Here is an 18,784-nt window from a genome sequence, read left to right as displayed (position 1 = left end):
GAAAGGCCACCGTCAGCCACTGGGCTTTAACCCAGAACCTTCTTGCTGTGATGCGACAGTGCTAACCATTACACCACCATGCCCCCATTATTATTATATGTACAGTACCATAATGCCCACAGAAGCAGTGCAAAAACACTGAATTAAAGGTGTAATACAATACCACTATCTGTATTTGTAACTGTATCTGTATTTGCATGGAAATCAGAAGGGGGCATGGTTGAAGCCAGAATTATTATTCCTCTCATCTCATTATCTGTAGCCGCTTTATCCTGTTCTACAGGGTTGCAGGCAAGCTGGAGCCTATCCCAGCTGACTACAGGCGAAAGGCGGGGTACACCCTGGACAAGTCGCCAGGTCATCACAGGGCCGACACATAGACACAGACAACCATTCACATTCACATTCACACCTACGGTCAAATTAGAGTCACCAGTTAACCTAACCTGCATGTCTTTGGACTGTGGGGGAAACCGGAGCACCCGGAGGAAACCCACGCGGACACGGGGAGAACATGCAAACTCCGCACAGAAAGGCCCTCGCTGGCCACGGGGCTCGAACCCGGCTCTTCCTGCTGTGAGGCGACAGCGCTAACCACTACACCACCGTACCGCAGACTCATTATTATTATTATTATTCAGCCCTTGAAAAAAAAATCTCCCAGCCTTACTTGCCCAATGGGCAAGCAGCACCCAAAAAATACTTGCCCGAAAAACAATTCCACTTGCCCAGAGCTTTATTTTATTTTGGAGAGGACAGAATGCAGTTTTTTTTTTTTTAAATAGGTGAAGCAGCATAATTATCATAAATACACAAAACCGTAACACCAAATATGCGCACACATTCAGAAAGAAAAGTTCTAGTAGCAGAGGAATGAATAATTTAGGGTCTATTAAGCTGTGGAGAGTTTTGAATGAGTATAATATTAATGCTGGAGTTTTGTTTCTGTTATCAAAGGAACACAGTCCTGTGCAAAATGTCACCATGGAACCAGAGTGTAGTAATGAACCTACAGTTCAAGAGAGTTCTACACACACACACACACACACACACACTGAACTTTACAACAGTTGCACGCATGTGAAATAGAAATAAATCGACTAAGGCAGGAAAAACTATTTTGGATAAAATTGTTTTTGTCCATTACACACTGATCAACCTGTGTGACTCAGCTGTGCCTTTGAATCGAGAATAAATGAAAAGGGAACTGAACATTAACCGTTGATTGAAATTATTATTACAAGAATGATTATAGTTACTATATGACGACAGCTATAACTGAAATGTGCTGATTCTGTTAGCGTTTGTAATTATTGTACCATAGATTAAATTAAAATAAAATCTTACAATATTGTTTGAAAGTCTAGAGCAAGATATTTTATTTTACAAACAATAACACTTCAGATACTGTTTTAATAATAATAAGCATCACTGTATAAATGATAGAGTGCAGATAGCTGTGTAACTACTGTACAGGTCCTTGGAGTTGTTGAGACATGGAGGGGGGCAGGAATACCACTGAGCCCACAGTTTAGGTCAGAGTTCTGAGAGTAAATGCTTTGGCTTTCGCAACATTCTGTTCCCAAAAGCTGATGTTGGGAAAAAGTCTTTACACAAAAAAGGTTTTCTTGCTTCTGTAGTTTTTTAAAACTGTTCCTCCGTGTCTGGACTTTCCGGGAAAAAGAAGGTACATTGGTGCTTGAAAGTTTGTGAACCCTTTAGAATTTTCTATATTTCTGCATAAATATGACCTAAAACATCATCAGATTTTCACACAAGTCCTTAAAGTAGATAAAGAGAACCCAGTTAAACAAATGAGACAAAAATATTATACTTGGTCATTTATTTATTGAGGAAAATGATCCAATATTACATATCTGTGAGTGGCAAAAGTATGTGAACCTCTAGGATTAGCAGTTACTTTGAAGGTGAAATTAGAGTCAGGTGTTTTCAATCAATGGGATGACAATCAGGTGTGAGTGGGCACCCTGTTTTATTTAAAGAACAGGGATCTATCAAAGTCTGATCTTCACAACACATGTTTGTGGAAGTGTATCATGGCATGAACAAAGGAGATTTCTGAGGACCTCAGAAAAAGCGTTGTTGATGCTCATCAGGCTGGAAAAGGTTACAAAACCATCTCTAAAGAGTTTGGACTCCACCAATCCACAGTCAGACAGATTGTGTACAAATGGAGGAAATTCAAGACCATTATTACCCTCCCAGGAGTGGTCGACCAACAAAGATCACTCCAAGAGCAAGGTGTGTAATAGTCGGCGAGGTCACAAAGGACCCCAGGGTAACTTCTAAGCAACTGAAGGCCTCCCTCACATTGGCTAATGTTAATGGTCATGAGTCCACTATCAGGAGAACACTGAACAACAATGGTATGCATGGCAGGGTTGCAAGGAGAAAGCCACTGCTCTCCAAAAAGAACATTGCTGCTCGTCTGCAGTTTGCTAAAGATCACATGGACAAGCCAGAAGGCTATTGGAAAAATATTTTGTGGATGGATGAGACCAAAATAGAACTTTTTGGTTTAAATGAGAAGCGTTATGTTTGGAGAAAGGAAAACACTGCATTCCAGCATAAGAACCTTATCCCATCTGTGAAACATGGTGGTGGTAGTATCATGGTTTGGGCCTGTTTTGCTGCATCTGGGCCAGGATGGCTTGCCATTATTCATGGAACAATGAATTCTGAATTATACCAGCAAATTCTAAAGGAAAATGTCAGGACATCTGTCCATGAACTGAATCTCAAGAGAAGGTGGGTCATGCAGCAAGACAACGACCCTAAGCACACAAGTCGTTCTACCAAAGAATGGTTAAAGAAGAATAAAGTTAATGTTTTGGAATGGCCAAGTCAAAGTCCTGACCTTAATCCAATCGAAATGTTGTGGAAGGACCTGAAGTGAGCAGTTCATGTGAGGAAACCCACCAACATCCCAGAGTTGAAGCTGTTCTGTACAGAGGAATGGGCTAAAATTCCTCCAAGCCGGTGTGCAGGACTGATCAACAGTTACCAGAAACGTTTAGTTGCAGTTATTGCTGCACAAGGGGGTCACACCAGATACTGAAAGCAAAGGTTCACATACTTTTGCCACTCACAGATATGTAATATTGGATCATTTTCCTCAATAAATAAATGACCAAATATAATATTTTTGTCTCATTTGTTTAACTGGGTTCTCTTTATCTACTTTTAGGACTTGTGTGAAAATCTGATGACGTTTTAGGTCATATTTATGCAGAAATATAGAAAATTCTAAAGGGTTCACAAACTTTCAAGCACCACTGTATATTCCAACATGTAGCTAATGCTAACATTAGGCCATAAATCTGCACCGTCATGCCAGTCATTTCAAGGACTTTTGTACGGATCATAACCGCTAATAAACATTAATTTCCGTGTATATCTATCCTTCGCTTCTTTTTGACTAAGACTGTCCAAGTAATCCGGTAGCAGAGCTTTTTTAGCTGTAATTTTCTTCGGACAACAGCACCAGACGCCGGACATCTCCGCTTGGCTTCAGTATATGAACAGCCAATCAGCAGGTCCCGTACGGGTATGTGTTTACGATTTTTATGTTACGATTTACAACCAATGGGAGACACCCTTTGTCAGCTGTCCACCAATCACAGGCTCCCGTGCCACAATGGTGGGATGTTGATAAATATTTAGAAAATAAAAATCATTACAAAATATATGAAACCATCAAAAACAACAACAAAAAAATCATAATATATACTGGTTAGAGGTGAGGAACATTATTCAGTGATATTGTTTATTATTAATTCCAATCATGATATAAAAGTTCCAAGTTTGACACCTGCCCGCTTCAACAACGTTGCTGGCACACAATGTCTTTGACCCTCGTCGCCTTAAGCCAATTGGTATAATTACGTAATTACGTGGACCCCTCTGAGCCGAGCTTTTCCAGTACACTCAAACACACGCATACTTTGATGAATTCTAACCAAAAACAAGGAAATTTGAATGATTTCCTCAAAATATTTTTGTACTTTTATATATTGTGTTGATTAATAAAACTTTTTAATGCATTTCCTGTGAAACAAGACGAGCTACTTTAGACTGGTTCCTTGCTCTCTTAGCGCCTGTGTTGCTTAGGTCGCCAGCAATAACTTTTGTTGTCCGATCGGATGATCACCATTAAAGTTTTACTCGTTCTTACACAGACTTGAGTTGTCTGGGACAATCAGACATGAGGTTTTTCGAGCATTGTTATCATCTAAAACTTGGGTGGCACGGTGGTGTAGTGGTTAGCACTGTCACCTCACAGGAAGTAGGTTCTGGGTTCGAGCCCAGTGCCTGACGGGGACCTTTCTGTGCGGAGTTTGCATGTTCTCCCCGTGTCTGCATGGGTTTCCTCCGGTTTCCCCCACAGTCCAAAGACATGCAGGTTAGGCTAGTTGGTGGCTCTAAATTGACCATAGGTGTGAGTGTGAATGGTTGTTTGTCTCTGTGGTGGTGTTTACATTAGACCGTATCAGCGGATCATCAGATTAACGTTTTTAAAACGATTCGCGTGCACACAGCAACGCCAATACACGATTCGCGTGCACACAGCAACGCCAATACACGGATACGCTCGGCTCCGCAGGCATCCTGCGCTCCAAATCACTCCGCCCTGAACAGCGAGTGCCCTCTGGAGGGTGCGCACTCCGGCCCTGCGCAGCTCACAGAGCGCGCGAGTGAAGCGCACGAGCAGTGATTCGGGACAAATAGCAGGAAGTGAAAGTCCGCGCCGTTTTTCAGCAGTCGCGTCACATGACCAACGTGGCATGACCAACACCAGCGAATCAGGAAGGTGGATGTCACAGTGACGTTGTCCAATGACGACGTCAGCTAGAGCTCAGCACTGCGTATCCTCGTATCTCAATGTTTACACAGCACTGGATCAGATACGTAATGGATTGAATACGTGGGCCCTGGCGGATTCAAGTTGTTCCGCCTGTGGAGTCATTTCCCGGCGTTTTAATGTGAACGGACAGTGCATCCGCGACGAAAACGAGACGGATACAGTCTAATGTAAACACCACCTGTGTCAGCCCTGCGATGACCTGACGACTTGTCCAGGGTGTACCCCGCCTCTCGCCCATAGTCCAGCTGGGATAGGCTTCAGCTTGCCCATGACCCTGCACAGGATAAGCGGTTACGGATGATGGATGGATGGATGGATGGATGGATGGATAATAATAATTCTGGCTTTGACCATGCCCACTTCTAATTTGAATGCAAATGCAGATAGTGACATTGCGTTACACCCTGAATATATACGGTATACACTGTGTTACTTGTAATAAATGTCAATCTTAAACTGGTCGTTTTACATTATGCTCTTCTATAAGAAAATCCACGAGCAACCATTTACTCAAATTACAATTTCCTTAAAGCAACCTTTTAACCAGTATCATCATACAGTATCTCTCTCTCTCTCTCTCTCTCTCTCTGAGTAGATATGAGTTGAAATAACTAAATTGTCATACATCTCACCAAGCTCATTTTCTTTCCAGTGGTTTCCAAGCATTCACATACTTTTTCCTTCACAACTCCTTCAGAACAAATACGTTTCATGTCTTCAAGCACTTAGAAAACTGCTTCAAAAAGCTTGTGTTCTCACTGAGCATCCACTAATTATCCAATCAGGACAAATGCCATTTCTGATCTTTTTTCTGATCCACTCAGATATTCATCTGCATAGCAAAACTAATGAACGGCAGTTTTTTTTTTTCCCAGGTCCTTCTGAACAAAATCTTTTCATGTCTTTCAAGCTGTTCAATTATTCTCTTCATAAAAGTCTCAATAATTGCCCAATTAGAAAAAAATATTTTAGTTTCTGACTTGTTTTTCAAGAGACGTTTCTATAATGATTTTGCGTACGAGCCGGGACATTTAAATGAAGCTTTAATTAAAGTTGATAAACCAGCCTGAGACAGTTCAAACAAATTTATGAATTTAAATAATAGGGAATAAAGATATTAAAGCGCATTCTTGTGTGTGTGTTTTTTTTCTTTTCCTTTTACGTGGCAGGTGTTTGATACAGTGCAAATTAGGTTTTATGATTTAAATAAATCATAATTAGCATTCAGAATAATAATTAAACATGTTTCAATTTTTTTATTTCTACAGCACATTTTTTGATAAGGATAGCTTTGTGTTCCCCTGATCCCCACAGCAGTGATCGAGTGAAGATTGAAGCAAAGCAATTAAACTGTGATAAGATGAAATACTCGCCAAGCATTCAGTCAAGGCTTAATACAACTGTTTTACTGGGACAGCAACAGTGGTTTATTGAGGCAGTGTGAAATCGCTCCGATATGAGGTAGCACTGAGATACTGACCCTATTTGGTTATATAGTCAGTTATATAATAATGATCTCTATCACACCCCCGGATATCTTTCATACCTTAGCTTTTACAGTCATACATCTACTGACCACTGCTGGAACCAATCCCAGCTGACTTCTGGGAGAGGCGGGGTACACCCGGGACAGTTACCAAACCATGGCAGGGCTAATACAGAAATGAATAACCATTCACACTCATATGCACATCTGTGGGCAATTCAGAGTTGCTGGTTGACCTAATCTGCATGTATTTGGACTGTGGGAGGAAACCGGAGCACCTGGAGGAAACCGGAGAACCCAGATGAAACCCAGGCAAGGGCAGGGAGAACATGCAAACTTCAAACCCAGGACCTTCTTGCTAACCACTACAGTGCACAACCCCTCAAAGGTGCATTTAATTCACTCTTTCCACAAACACTGCAGCCTGAATGAAAATCTCCTTTAAAGCCCCCAGTACAGAACTAATACACAGCTATTGATACACAGCTGGTTGGTCAATTACTCTTTGTGAGTAATTACATTTGTTTACCCACTATGTTAATAGGACAACAGATTAAGGCTCACTGAACAACAAGATTAATCACTTTTAACACGCCATTTTGAATCCTGTGTAAATGCACAGCTTCACTATAGAATTTAATACCGAGATTTGGATTTGAAGATTTGACAAGTTTTACCGAAAATATATATTAAACATGTTAATCTAGAATTAAGATTTTATCATCTATATTATGGGTGGCACAGTGGTGTAGTGGTTAGCACTGTCACCTCACAGCAAGAAGGTCCAGGTTTGAGCCCCATGGCTGGCGAGGGCCTTTCTGTGTGGAGTTTGCATGTTCTCCCCGTGTCCACGTGGGTTTCCTCCGGGTGCTCCGGTTTCCCCCACAGTCCAAAAACATGCAGGTTAGGTTAACTGGTGGCTCTAAATTGAGCGTAGGTGTGAATGTGAGTGTGAATGGTTGTCTGTGTCTATGTGTCGGCCCTGTGATGACCTGGCGACTTGTCCAGGGTGTACCCCGCCTTTCGCCCGTAGTCAGCTGGGATAGGCTCCAGCTTGCCTGCGACCCTGTAGGACAGGATAAAGCGGCGAGAGATAATGAGATGAGATGAGATGAGATTTAAGATTATAGATTTGAGTATATACAATGTCTTGCAAAAGTATTCATCCTCCTTGGTGTTTGTCCTGTTTTGTGGCATTACAAGCTGGAATTAAAATGGATTTTTGGGGGGTTAGCACCATTTTATTTTTTACACAACATGCCGACAACTTTAAAAGGTGCAAATTGTTGTTTTATTGTTTACAAGATGAATGTAATTTGGGAAAATCTGCGGTCCATTATAAGAGATGGTCCAAGGTTAGAGGCTGTCATATATGTCGACCAACTTAACTGCTTGTTTCTAGTTAGATTATACACACACACACACACAAGCATTTTTATCGATGTAATAGTTTTATAGCATTTTGGGTAAAAGAAAAAAAGCCATGTATTGCATTTTGGAAAAAGAAAATCAGTGTTTTAAATAAAATTTTAAAAATCAAAATCTAGATTTGAATTTTTTATGTTATTACAACCTCATAGTGTTTAAGTTTCAAACAGAGTGGTTTTCATGCTGGTTAAAAAAATAATAATAAATTTTTCTCAAGTTTATCAGTGTTTTAGAACCAAACTTTTCACATATATATACACACTGTATAGCCCATAACAGGATGTCATGCTTCCGCTATTTTAAAGAGGAACTGAAGTCATTTTAAAACTTGCTTCATTTCTTAATTAATGTGTGATTCAATTACATTTTCGGTTTTAGTAACCTTATATCGTGACTCGTATTGGCAACTAATTGCAATTAAATATTATACTTATCGGCCTATTCAGTTTTTAGCCGTGTTGAATTTAGTTCGTTTGGTCCACGGCAGGCGTCGCTTATCCGCGCGATCTTCACGAGACTTGTGCGAGACTTCGAAACGTGAAGTGTCAGCCAGGTGTCAGTGCCGCCATTTTGAAAACTGCTTTCCAAATGAAATATTGCACAAAAACGAGTTTAAATGACGATTACTGCCTACTTTTTTCAAACTTTCCTGATCGCTATCAAAACAAGCAAAACTTCCGGCTTGATTACATCAGCATTCGAAAGAGGGCGCGCGCGTCTTTTGACAACGTTGGCAGATGTCGGTCGCTTTGATTTCCGCTGTATGTTTTACTTCCGTCCTTCGATGTCTCGCACAGGTCTCAGCGAATCTCGTTTACGGCCATCACTTTGACATATGGACTGATATATTACAGAGCATATTTCAAACGCTCATAACTTGCTATAGCAGTGACAAAATAGCGATCAAAAATGCATTCCTACATTTAATAAAATGAGAAATAGAATTTTGATGATAAAAAATTTGCCTTCAGTTCTCCTTTAATAACCACCAGCCATCACTGCACTCTCCATATGACACCAGTCTATATCAGGGTGATGGTTAACCCTAACCCTAGATTGTTATGATTTGCTGATTCTTGCCAAGTCATTTGTGCTTATTTCCTGCCTTAGTCATCTGCATCCGATCTTGTTTGTACACTTCCACTCCAAGAGCCTGTTTCCACTTTGACCTACATGTCCGCTGTGATTTTGTCCATTGCCCCTGTCGCCACTAAAACCACGTGCTCATGCATCCTGCTTCATGCATGGCTGTGACAAAGGATAATGCTCCAATAAATCTTAATAGACTAGTCCTGTCACTACCTTCCCAACAGATTGCACAGTAGCATGTACGCTAGCTACCTCCTATAGTGCAATCCCTACAGAATAAATTTGAATCTTTAATTCCGAATTACAGTCATGCATAATGTGGATGTAACTTTTTTTTTTCTTCTATAGGGGAATTGATGGATTAACTGCAGAGCCTTTGAGATCAGCATTCTGGAGTGGCACAGAGAAAAAGCTGAGAGCACCAAGAGGAAGCGATTAAGACTTGGACGAGCTTCAAGGACGTGGCTGGAGTCCAAAGAGTTCTCCATAAGAAGCTGTTTGACACATTTCGCTGCTCTCTGAAAATTGTTACTCTGTGCTGCATAAATTTGTCAGATTTTGACATTTTCGACGAAATATAGTTCTGAAACCTACAGCCTTTCTTAAAGTGAAATGGATGGCTTCGTTGAAGTTTTATCATTGGAAAATCTGGTGAAAAGGGACAAAAGTGCATTTAAAGATTTCATTCAAGTTCCACAACATTGCTGACAAACTGTAGACTTACAGTAAGAAATAACTTTAACACTTCATAAAAATCAGCATCGTCCACATCAGGCTCTGTCTCTCCCTGCTTTAAACATACGCCTCATCTTCAGTCATCTTCACTTGACTTATTGCAGTTCGTGTTCACTCCAGTGGGAAAATAATCGCTGATTAATTCACGCCGTTCTGTTCTGTTCTGTTGAATAAATGTCCTTTTATGTCATTTCAACATTTTAAGACATTGCCGACGTCGCTGTCATCTGTTCAGAGTACGACGATGTTATTTTGAGTTATTCTGACGATGATGTGACAGCGCAGGAGCATCGCAGACATTTTGACAGCTCATATCCGACAAACTGAACCGATTAGGCTTTTGGACATATCACTATAGACACCATATCACATAAATATCCAGCGTAATCAAATAGTGAAGAAGGCAATCTTAGTCGGAAAGGTTTGAGACATCTTTTGCGTTACCTGCTACGTTTGCTCATGACACGACGTGATCAATATACAGATAGCCAAGCCAAGGTTATAGCACAGACTAAAGAGAAGCGTTCCATAACATTTTGATGAAATGTATTTGTTTTCTGAAAGGTAGACTCCCTTTCAGATTTTTCAAGTGTAGGTCATAAAAAGAATTTTCCCTGGCACCCAGTTATTTTGGTTTAGTGGACTGAAAGCTACTGAATTCGAATCACAGACTTCCAATTTTATTCGTTTTTTTTTAAATAGAACAATTAATTAATTTAGGGCCATGTGGCCCTAAATTCTCCACTATTATTTCTTGCTTCACCGTGACGCAATACAAGAGACTACGTCATGTATCACGTGGTGGGCTTTCCCTGTTCGCGCAAGGCACTGTGGGATACAAATTTGAAACAGGAGAGAAAAATGGAGAATGTGAATGAAACATGAAGGACCGACTACAGCAGACCTGGGCATTTTACGGCCCGCGGGCCGCATCCGGCCCTTTGGTTCATTCTGACCGGCCCACGTAAGGTTAATTAGAAATTACAAAATAAACGTATTTCCTAATTTTACCTCATGCATGGACTGAATGTGCATTGCTTTTATTTTGAAGTTGCGTTCAACAAAAACGCAATGCGCACGACATGAGCATGACATGAAATCCCACGAAACCTAATCCCGCGATAACTACTTCCGTAATTTGTCCAGACCAACCACAAACTTGTACGTCATCCTTCAAACGGTCCAGCCAATCACATAGTGTGACGCCACCAGCAGGCGCCGGAGCCCGAGCCGATCTGTAGATCTGATACCTACACTGAATCGACTGATGATCATCTGTCAGCTGTGCTTCGCATCTCCACCTCAGGCATTCAACCTGACTCTGATGCACTCGTTAAAGACCAACAGAGACTAGATTTCTCTCACTGAACAAATAAAAAACACCAAATGAGGTGATTAGACTGCAAATGTGGGCATCATTATTATAATATGATGTATCTTGCTTGATATTTGGAGTAGAAAGACAATATTGTGATGTCTTTATTGTGTTTTGGGGTGAATGTGACTGAAAAAAAATGGTACAAACGTTCACATTTTGTTAACCATTGTTTTGGGAAATTTGATTGAATAAATGACATTTTTGTAAGGCAACCTCGTTTTTTCCATACTCTTACCAGTCTTAGCAGCTTGTAAAAACAATTATATTTATTGCTTTATATAAAGAAATACAATTAATCTCATCTCATTATCTGTAGCCGCTTTATCCTTCTACAGGGTCGCAGGCAAGCTGGAGCCTATCCCAGCTGACTACGGGCGAAAGGCGGGGTACACCCTGGACAAGTCGCCAGGTCATCACAGGGCTGACACATAGACACAGACAACCATTCACACTCACATTCACACCTACGGTCAATTTAGAGTCACCAGTTAACCTAACCTGCATGTCTTTGGACTGTGGGGGAAACCGGAGCACCCGGAGGAAACCCACGCGGACACGGGGAGAACATGCAAACTCCGCACAGAAAGGCCCTCGCCGGCCACGAGGCTCGAACCCAGGACCTTCTTGCTGTGAGGCGACAGCGCTAACCACTACACCACCGTGCCGCCCGAAATACAATTAATATTATGCAGAATTTAGTTCAGCCTTATGGTCCGGCCCTCCACAAAATTTTCTGTTTCTCATGTGGCCCTATGGAAAAAAATAATTGCCCACCCCTGGACTACAGTAACGGAAAGCGAGAAGAAAAGATGTCATGTTGTGAAGGAAAGGAAATGCAGGAAATGCGAAATAAATATCGGCGGTCAGCGAGCGTCTCGGTGTGATGGTTTTGTAACCTTTTCCAGCCTGATGAGCATCAACAACGCTTTTTCTGAGCTCCTCAGAAATCTCCTTCGTTCGTGCCATGATACACTTCCACAAACGTGTTGTGAAGATCAGACTTTGATAGATCCCTGTTCTTTAAATAAAACAGGGTGCCCACTCACACCTGATTGTCATCCCATTGATTGAAAACACCCGACTCTAATTTCACCTTCAAATTAACTGCTAATCCTAGAGGTTCACATACTTTTGCCACTCCCAGATATGTAATATTGGATCATTTTCCTTAATAAATAAAGGACCAAGTATAATATGTTTGTCTCATTTGTTTAACTGGGTTCTCTTTATCTACTTTTAGGACTTGTGTGAAAATCTGATGTTGTTTTAGGGCATATTTATGCAGAAATATAGAAAATTCTAAAGGGTTCACAAACTTTCAAGCACCACTGTACATGCATGCTCCCATGCGAAGCAACTCTGACGTCATGATGGCCATCCCGGTTGAACGGAAGAGTTCCTTATAAATTACGCATTTTCTCTATGTTTATAGAAACACTGTCCGAGAATTGATATGATGTGGTGACTAGAATTCGGTTAGTTTTCAGTAATCGTTTCCTTTAAAGGTAACTCTGAATGGTCAAAAATCATCATGTGTTGATCGTTAATAAATTAAAAATTACAGTCACTGGCAAATTGCTGTGGTGTAAGAGAAATAAAACAAGACAGGCTGTCCAATTACAGGAAAATAATCCACAATGGAATGATACCCCATGCAGTTCTGGAACATTTTCTCTGAATGCCTTTTAAGGTTTTTAGCTCCAAGGTTTTAAGCACCAATATTGCCGAGTTTTGCTCAAACAACCTCAGAGCAATGGTCCATGCCCCTGACTGCTGAAGTTCTATAGTGCTTCCTAGCACTGGAATGTGTGACATATATGGCTTCCCTGCGTACCGAGTGAGACTTTTTTTTTTACATCTCAGCTTCTTGACTGTTCGCTTTCATTCGTGCAGAGCAGGTTGTGATAAAACGGCTCTCCTGGGTGATGGAGGATGGGTGGTGTGCACTAGGGGGGATAATGATATACTCTTAGCTACTGGCACCATTGCAGGAACGCAAGCAAATATCTCAGCCCTTGGATTGTGCCTGGAAATAAATGACCCAAGTATGACTCTCACGTTACCAGCTAATCAAGTCATTCTTTCATACTTGGAGGAGCGACTTGCACACTTTTCTCGCATATTTCCATGAAGAGCCACTTCTCCATCTATTTATTATTGCATCTCCCCAGTGTAGAGGTACAAGGGTACTTCAAAAGGTTCTACACCCGGAAACAAGGGGTGCAACTCCAATTTTGGGGCATAACTGTATACTATAAAGCCTTACATCACTCATCTCATCTCATTATCTCTAGCCGCTTTATCCTTCTACAGGGTCGCAGGCAAGCTGGAGCCTATCCCAGCTGACTACGGGCGAAAGGCGGGGTACACCCTGGACAAGTCGCCAGGTCATCACAGGGCTGACACATAGACACAGACAACCATTCACACCTACGGTCAATTTAGAGTCACCAGCTAACCTAACCTGCATGTCTTTGGACTGTGGGGGAAACCGGAGCACCCGGAGGAAACCCACGCGGACACGGGGAGAACATGCAAACTCCGCACAGAAAGGCCCTCGCCGGCCACGGGGCTCGAACCCAGGACCTTCTTGCTGTGAGGCGACAGCGCTAACCACTACACCACCGTGCCGCCCGCCTTACATCACTGGCCAGAAAAACTCAAAGTAAAAAGGAAAGGAAATCTTCAAGCTGGTGTGCTGTTGCTCCAGGACAATGCACCCATCCACACAGCACAGGTGGCAGGGGCAGAAGCAGCCAAATGTGGCTCTGAACTGTTACCCCATGCACCTTACTCACCCATCCTGGTACCATCTGACTTCTATTTGTTTCCCAAACTGAAATCCTACTTGCCTGGTCGCCATTTTCACAGTGATGATCAAGACATCCATGCTGTTGAGGAGGATCTGGAGGCTCAGCATGTGACCTTCTGTAAAGGGATAGCGAAGCTTGAACATCAGTGGACCAAGGGCATTAAAGATTAAGGAGACTACGTTGGAAAATAATCCAAGAACAATCTTTCTCCTGTGACATTTTCTGGATGAGGTCGAGAACTTTTTGAAGTGCCTTCATATATGGAGAGCAGAGAAAGGACGACTGCATGCGGAAGCTCTGTGACAAGTTCATTAAATCAGCGTGTCCTCACTCACATTTAATGAATTGTTTTTAATGACAGGGAAAATGGCAGGAGGTTAGCAGGTGGATTGGGTTCAAGTCTTTGGGATGAAATGGACATGACTCTAAATCAGTGTTGTAGAGTCACTAAACCTCAAGTCCGAGTCCAGTCTCGAGTCCCCAGTGTTCAAGTCCGAGTCGAGTCCGAGTTGAGTCCACTATTGGTCCGAGTCGAATCCGTCACACACGCACACTCTCTAAAACACAGTGATAGCTTTGAGTAGTGTGAAGATGTATGTCACATACCAAAGCCTACAATAAATTCACACACAAAAAAAAAATGTCTTCTATCAGGAATATTTAGGAAAAGGCCGGGCTGGTGGCACTAATGTTAAGCATCCAGGTCAAAAACATAACACTTTCACAAACATAACACTCTAATGTTCTTTACTGGAACAAATGCACTTGTGTGCATTTCAAAAACATAACCGTGTTACACAAACACGATGCATCTTAAAAACAAAAGCTTTGACTCTGACACTATTCTCTCCAGGCATTTTAGCGCCATTAACGTTAGTTTGTTCCTGAACATGACGTATGAACAGGTGAATGTGCATTCTCTTCCACAAAATTAGTATAAAATTGAATGTAGATATAAATAAATATTTTTATGCCAAATTATTATGGCATGTTACAAAAAATAAAGAAAAAATCAGAGTCCTCGTCTCCAATTGCAGTTAATGCACGAGTCATCAGTGCTCAAGTCCAAGTCACGAGTCCTTAAAATTAGGGCACGGGTCCGACTCGAGTACTACAAGCTTGCTTCAACTACATAGAGGATATTACACAGTGGCATGAAGATACGATGTTTATCTTTTTGTGTTGAAAAATATTTCACTTGTTCTCTTCACTCACTCGTGAAATATACATTCAACACTTGAAGATAAACTCCATGTCTTTGCACCACCATGTAATATCACTGATGTATTTGATCACTTAAAGTTTGTTAATCCATTGATATTTTCACTTCTATGCTCTATGGTGGGGCGGCACAGTGGTTAGCACTGTCACCTCACAGCAAGAAGGTTCTGGGTTCGAGCCCAGTGGCTGATGAGGGTTTTCTGTGTGGAGTTTGCATGTTCTCCCCGTGTCCGTGTGGGTTTCTTCCGGGTGCTCCGGTTTCCCCCACAGTCCAAAGACATGCAGATTAGGCTAATTGGTGGCTCTAAATTGACCGTAGGTGTGAATGTGAATGTGAATCGTTGTTTGTCTCTATGTATCAGCCCTGAGCTAATCTGGTGACTTGTCCAGGGCGTACCCCGCCTCTCACCCATAGTCAGCTGGGATAGGCTCCAGCTTGCCTGTGACCCTGCATAGGATAACCGGTTATGGATAATGGATGGATGGATATAAATATCCGCTCTGTGAGCAACCAGTGTCTAATATAAAAGTCATTATGATTAACATGGCAGTGTGTTGGACACAGCACTGCTGCTTAAACTGGGCTTAGGGTTAGGATTAGAGCTCCCAGTTCAATGAAGGCCAACAAAATTGTATTAATAATAATCTGACCTTTTGAATTACTGTTAAATATTCTATAAATCAAGTTTATATGAATAGATTTACATTATAAATTTGAAGGGCACTCGGTAGAGTGTATACCTCTGCCAAGCCACATTATCAACATCAAATCACTTGAACCTCGGATAATACTAAAGCTGTCCACCAAATTTCATCAAAATCTGTTCACTGCTTTTTGAGTTACATTGGGAACAGTAAAAAAAAAAAATCCTGGCTCCATGTACATATCTGGATTTGCATCAAAATCTAATCAATCGTTCCTTGGCTCATGGCTCACCTTTCCTCCAAAGTTCATCAAAGTCCATTCACTACTTTTTGAGTTACACTGGAAGTAGACCAACAAACAAATGTACACATAAACGGAGGCGAAAACATAATCTCCTCCAACAAAGTTGGCAGAGGCAATAACAGATGGTTGAAATCTCCTGTGACCCCATCCACATCTCCATGTGCGATTGTGATCTCAAGGTCAAGAACCAATGGTGTATGGTATAATTAAACAAAAGAGCAGATCAATCCCAGTCTTGTGGTCTGGGACGGTCTGACACAAAAGCAGGGTAAGATCCTTTCCATGCTTATGATGGACAGAACATGCATTTCTGCACAGAGAAAGAGAAGGAGAAAGGGAAAGCTTCCCTGCTTCAGAAACATTCTACCGGTAACAATTCTTATAAAAATGCTGAGTGCTCATCAGAGTGGGCATCTAAGCATCTCTGAAGAAGAAGAAGAAGAAGAAGAAAAAAACACAAGGCACTCCTGTGTAATAAGTACCTCAGGGAGTGTATCAGGGTTTTTTTTCCTTCTTTTTTCAAGATGCATTTTGATCATGAGGAAAATCATTTCCTCCAAGATCTTGTTTTCATGGTCAAAATGAAAATCCACCCTCTCTTGCCATTGCTTGAAAGTTGGACACAAGCGAGTGTACCACATTCATTAGGACTCGTTTTATATTCTTCACAACCGAACATGTTCTCTCAGGAAAGTGAAAAACGTCTAGAATTTAATGAAACGAATCAGTTTATTGACATACTGATGACTGGTATTGTTTGAGAGACCTCGAGGATGTTACAGGGAGTACTGGGATTAGCTATACTAATAACTAAAGTGTCCAAAATGATATTCTATTCAGTTTATTCATGGATATGTCTAAGATACACACTTGTTATCTCTATCAATCAACTGATTCAGAATTCAGTGAATTATTTTTACATTTTTATGCATTTCACCACAGATGGCGTACCCTTCTGTCATTATACCCCAATCACAGCCACTGTGTTATTGCATTACAGCATGTCAAAAATGGAAATATAATGCCTGGCAGCATTGCACTCAGGTTCAACTGCTCAGTGATTTTGTTTTTCCAAAAAACACAGATTTCTTTTTTGCCTTCCAAAAGAGGCAAAATTACAGGCATACTTGCAAAATATTGGGGGGGGGGGGAGAGACAGAGACCGAGAGAGTGCGGGGTCTGACTAAATTTCCAAAGGAAAAAAATATATAATAATGAAAGAGTTCCTCAGGAGTTCTTTGGATGACTAATGGTACCGTCCCTTAATTAAATTAGCACTTTAAGTAAAAAAGAAAAACGCATTGCCTGTGTGCTTTTCTTTTCATATTACTTCCCCAACAGAGATTTCAGACTGATAATATATTTAATCCGTGACCTAGTGAACCAGTATCAGGATTATCGATAGAGTCTGCAAGGCACTTCTGTACTGTAAGTCACTGTGGATAAGGGCATCGGCTAAATGCCATGAATGTAATGTAAATGAAAATGTAATGTCATGGTTCTCGCTTTCAAAATGAAGTCTAATTGGAAATCGAGAAAGCTGAAAAGAAAACTGTAAAAAAAAAAACCTTTAAGCTTCTAGAAGGAATGAACAAAGGAACGAACATAGAGGGACAATTAACGAACCAGAAAGAAAGAAAAAAAAAGACTCCAAAGGGACACCCAAGAGCCCTTAAAGAAGGCAAAAAAAAAAAAAGATCCATAGGAACATCTGAAGAACCCTTAACCCTGATATTTACTGAACACCCTGCAGAAGGATCTCTGGAGACGGGTTCAAGTGCTCCATGGAGAGATGTTTATTGGACTGTTTTTCTGGAGGTCAGTTGCATTAGCAATAACGTATAGAAGATATCCAAGAAGGAGCGGGTCAGCAAAGCATTTTGATTTCTGGTAATTATGCATTTTGAGGATGAGGAGGTCTAAGGTGTCGTCTTGGAGGACTTGTGAGGTTAAGGAACCTCCAGGGTCTTGCAAATATGGACTCGTTATTTTGCACTCATTTCTGTATGCATAGTACCTATAATAATAATAATAATAATAATAACTCCAGAACTGACACTGAAATTTGCTTCATTCTGACAAGACTTACTCCAAACCAGCACAGAAAAGTAGTTTTCTTTTTCTTTTTCGCTCGCATTATTTGTGGCACAGATGAAGAGATGAAATCCCAGACTCACCTGAGGACGCAGGAGGAAATGCATGGTCGTTGAAATGTCTCCTCGATGTCTCACGCCTGCAGGAACGCAGAGAGGAACCTGGAGGAGCTGTCTGATCAAAGAAAGCATGCGTGCGTCCTGGTCTTTCTTCACTTCACTGGTCGTCCCTAAGGTTGTAAGGGAATCCCTGATCTCGCGCGCAATGAATGTCTCCAAGTCCTTAGTGACTGTCCATGCAGAGAGGATGTGTGCTCGGGCACTCAGGTCTGTCCTGCACAGTTCGATGCCCCATGAAGAAATAATGTGTTGATTAGTTTTGGTTTTTATTTTATTTTTTTTAAATCCTGCAGCAACAGAATGAACTTTTCCTTCCCATGCACCAGCTTCCTCTCACCCACGTTCTCTTCTTTTCTTCTTCTTCTTCTTAAAATAAAAAAGCTCCTTTCTGCTGCTCCAGTCTCTCCTGAACTACTCGGGTTTCATTAGAACGCAGCTACCAGAAGGAAGAGTGACGAAGCACTGCGTGGATGCCTTGCGCTTGCGAGTGAAATGGATCCCGTGGGGGGGGGATAATAAATGCTTAAAATAAAGACAGGAGGAGGAGATGGAGGGAGTAGTTTTGGAGAAGAATAAGCAATCTGTGA

The 18,784-nt window shown here is 41.4% G+C and overlaps 1 protein-coding gene across 3 annotated transcripts in view; it reads right to left on the bottom strand.

The window, feature by feature from the left end:
- Window positions 1-18,581, bottom strand: part of crhr1 (corticotropin releasing hormone receptor 1) — a 389,999-nt gene extending 371,418 nt beyond the window's left edge. For all 3 annotated transcript variants that reach the window (XR_009650889.1, XM_060901899.1, XM_060901900.1), the window contains exon 1: window positions 18,162-18,581. Coding sequence is in view for 2 of the 3 variants with exons in the window: in XM_060901899.1 (XP_060757882.1) it covers window positions 18,162-18,269 (108 nt within the window). In the remaining variant the exon portion in view is untranslated. The remainder of the gene's footprint in view (window positions 1-18,161) is intronic.
- Window positions 18,582-18,784: the final 203 nt, after the last annotated feature.

The sequence above is a fragment of the Neoarius graeffei genome, chromosome 20 (genome assembly GCF_027579695.1).
Source record: "Neoarius graeffei isolate fNeoGra1 chromosome 20, fNeoGra1.pri, whole genome shotgun sequence".
Taxonomy (NCBI): domain Eukaryota; kingdom Metazoa; phylum Chordata; class Actinopteri; order Siluriformes; family Ariidae; genus Neoarius; species Neoarius graeffei.
The sequence above is the reverse complement of the archived record's forward strand: the minus strand, read 5'-3'. Positions and strand labels throughout refer to the sequence as shown.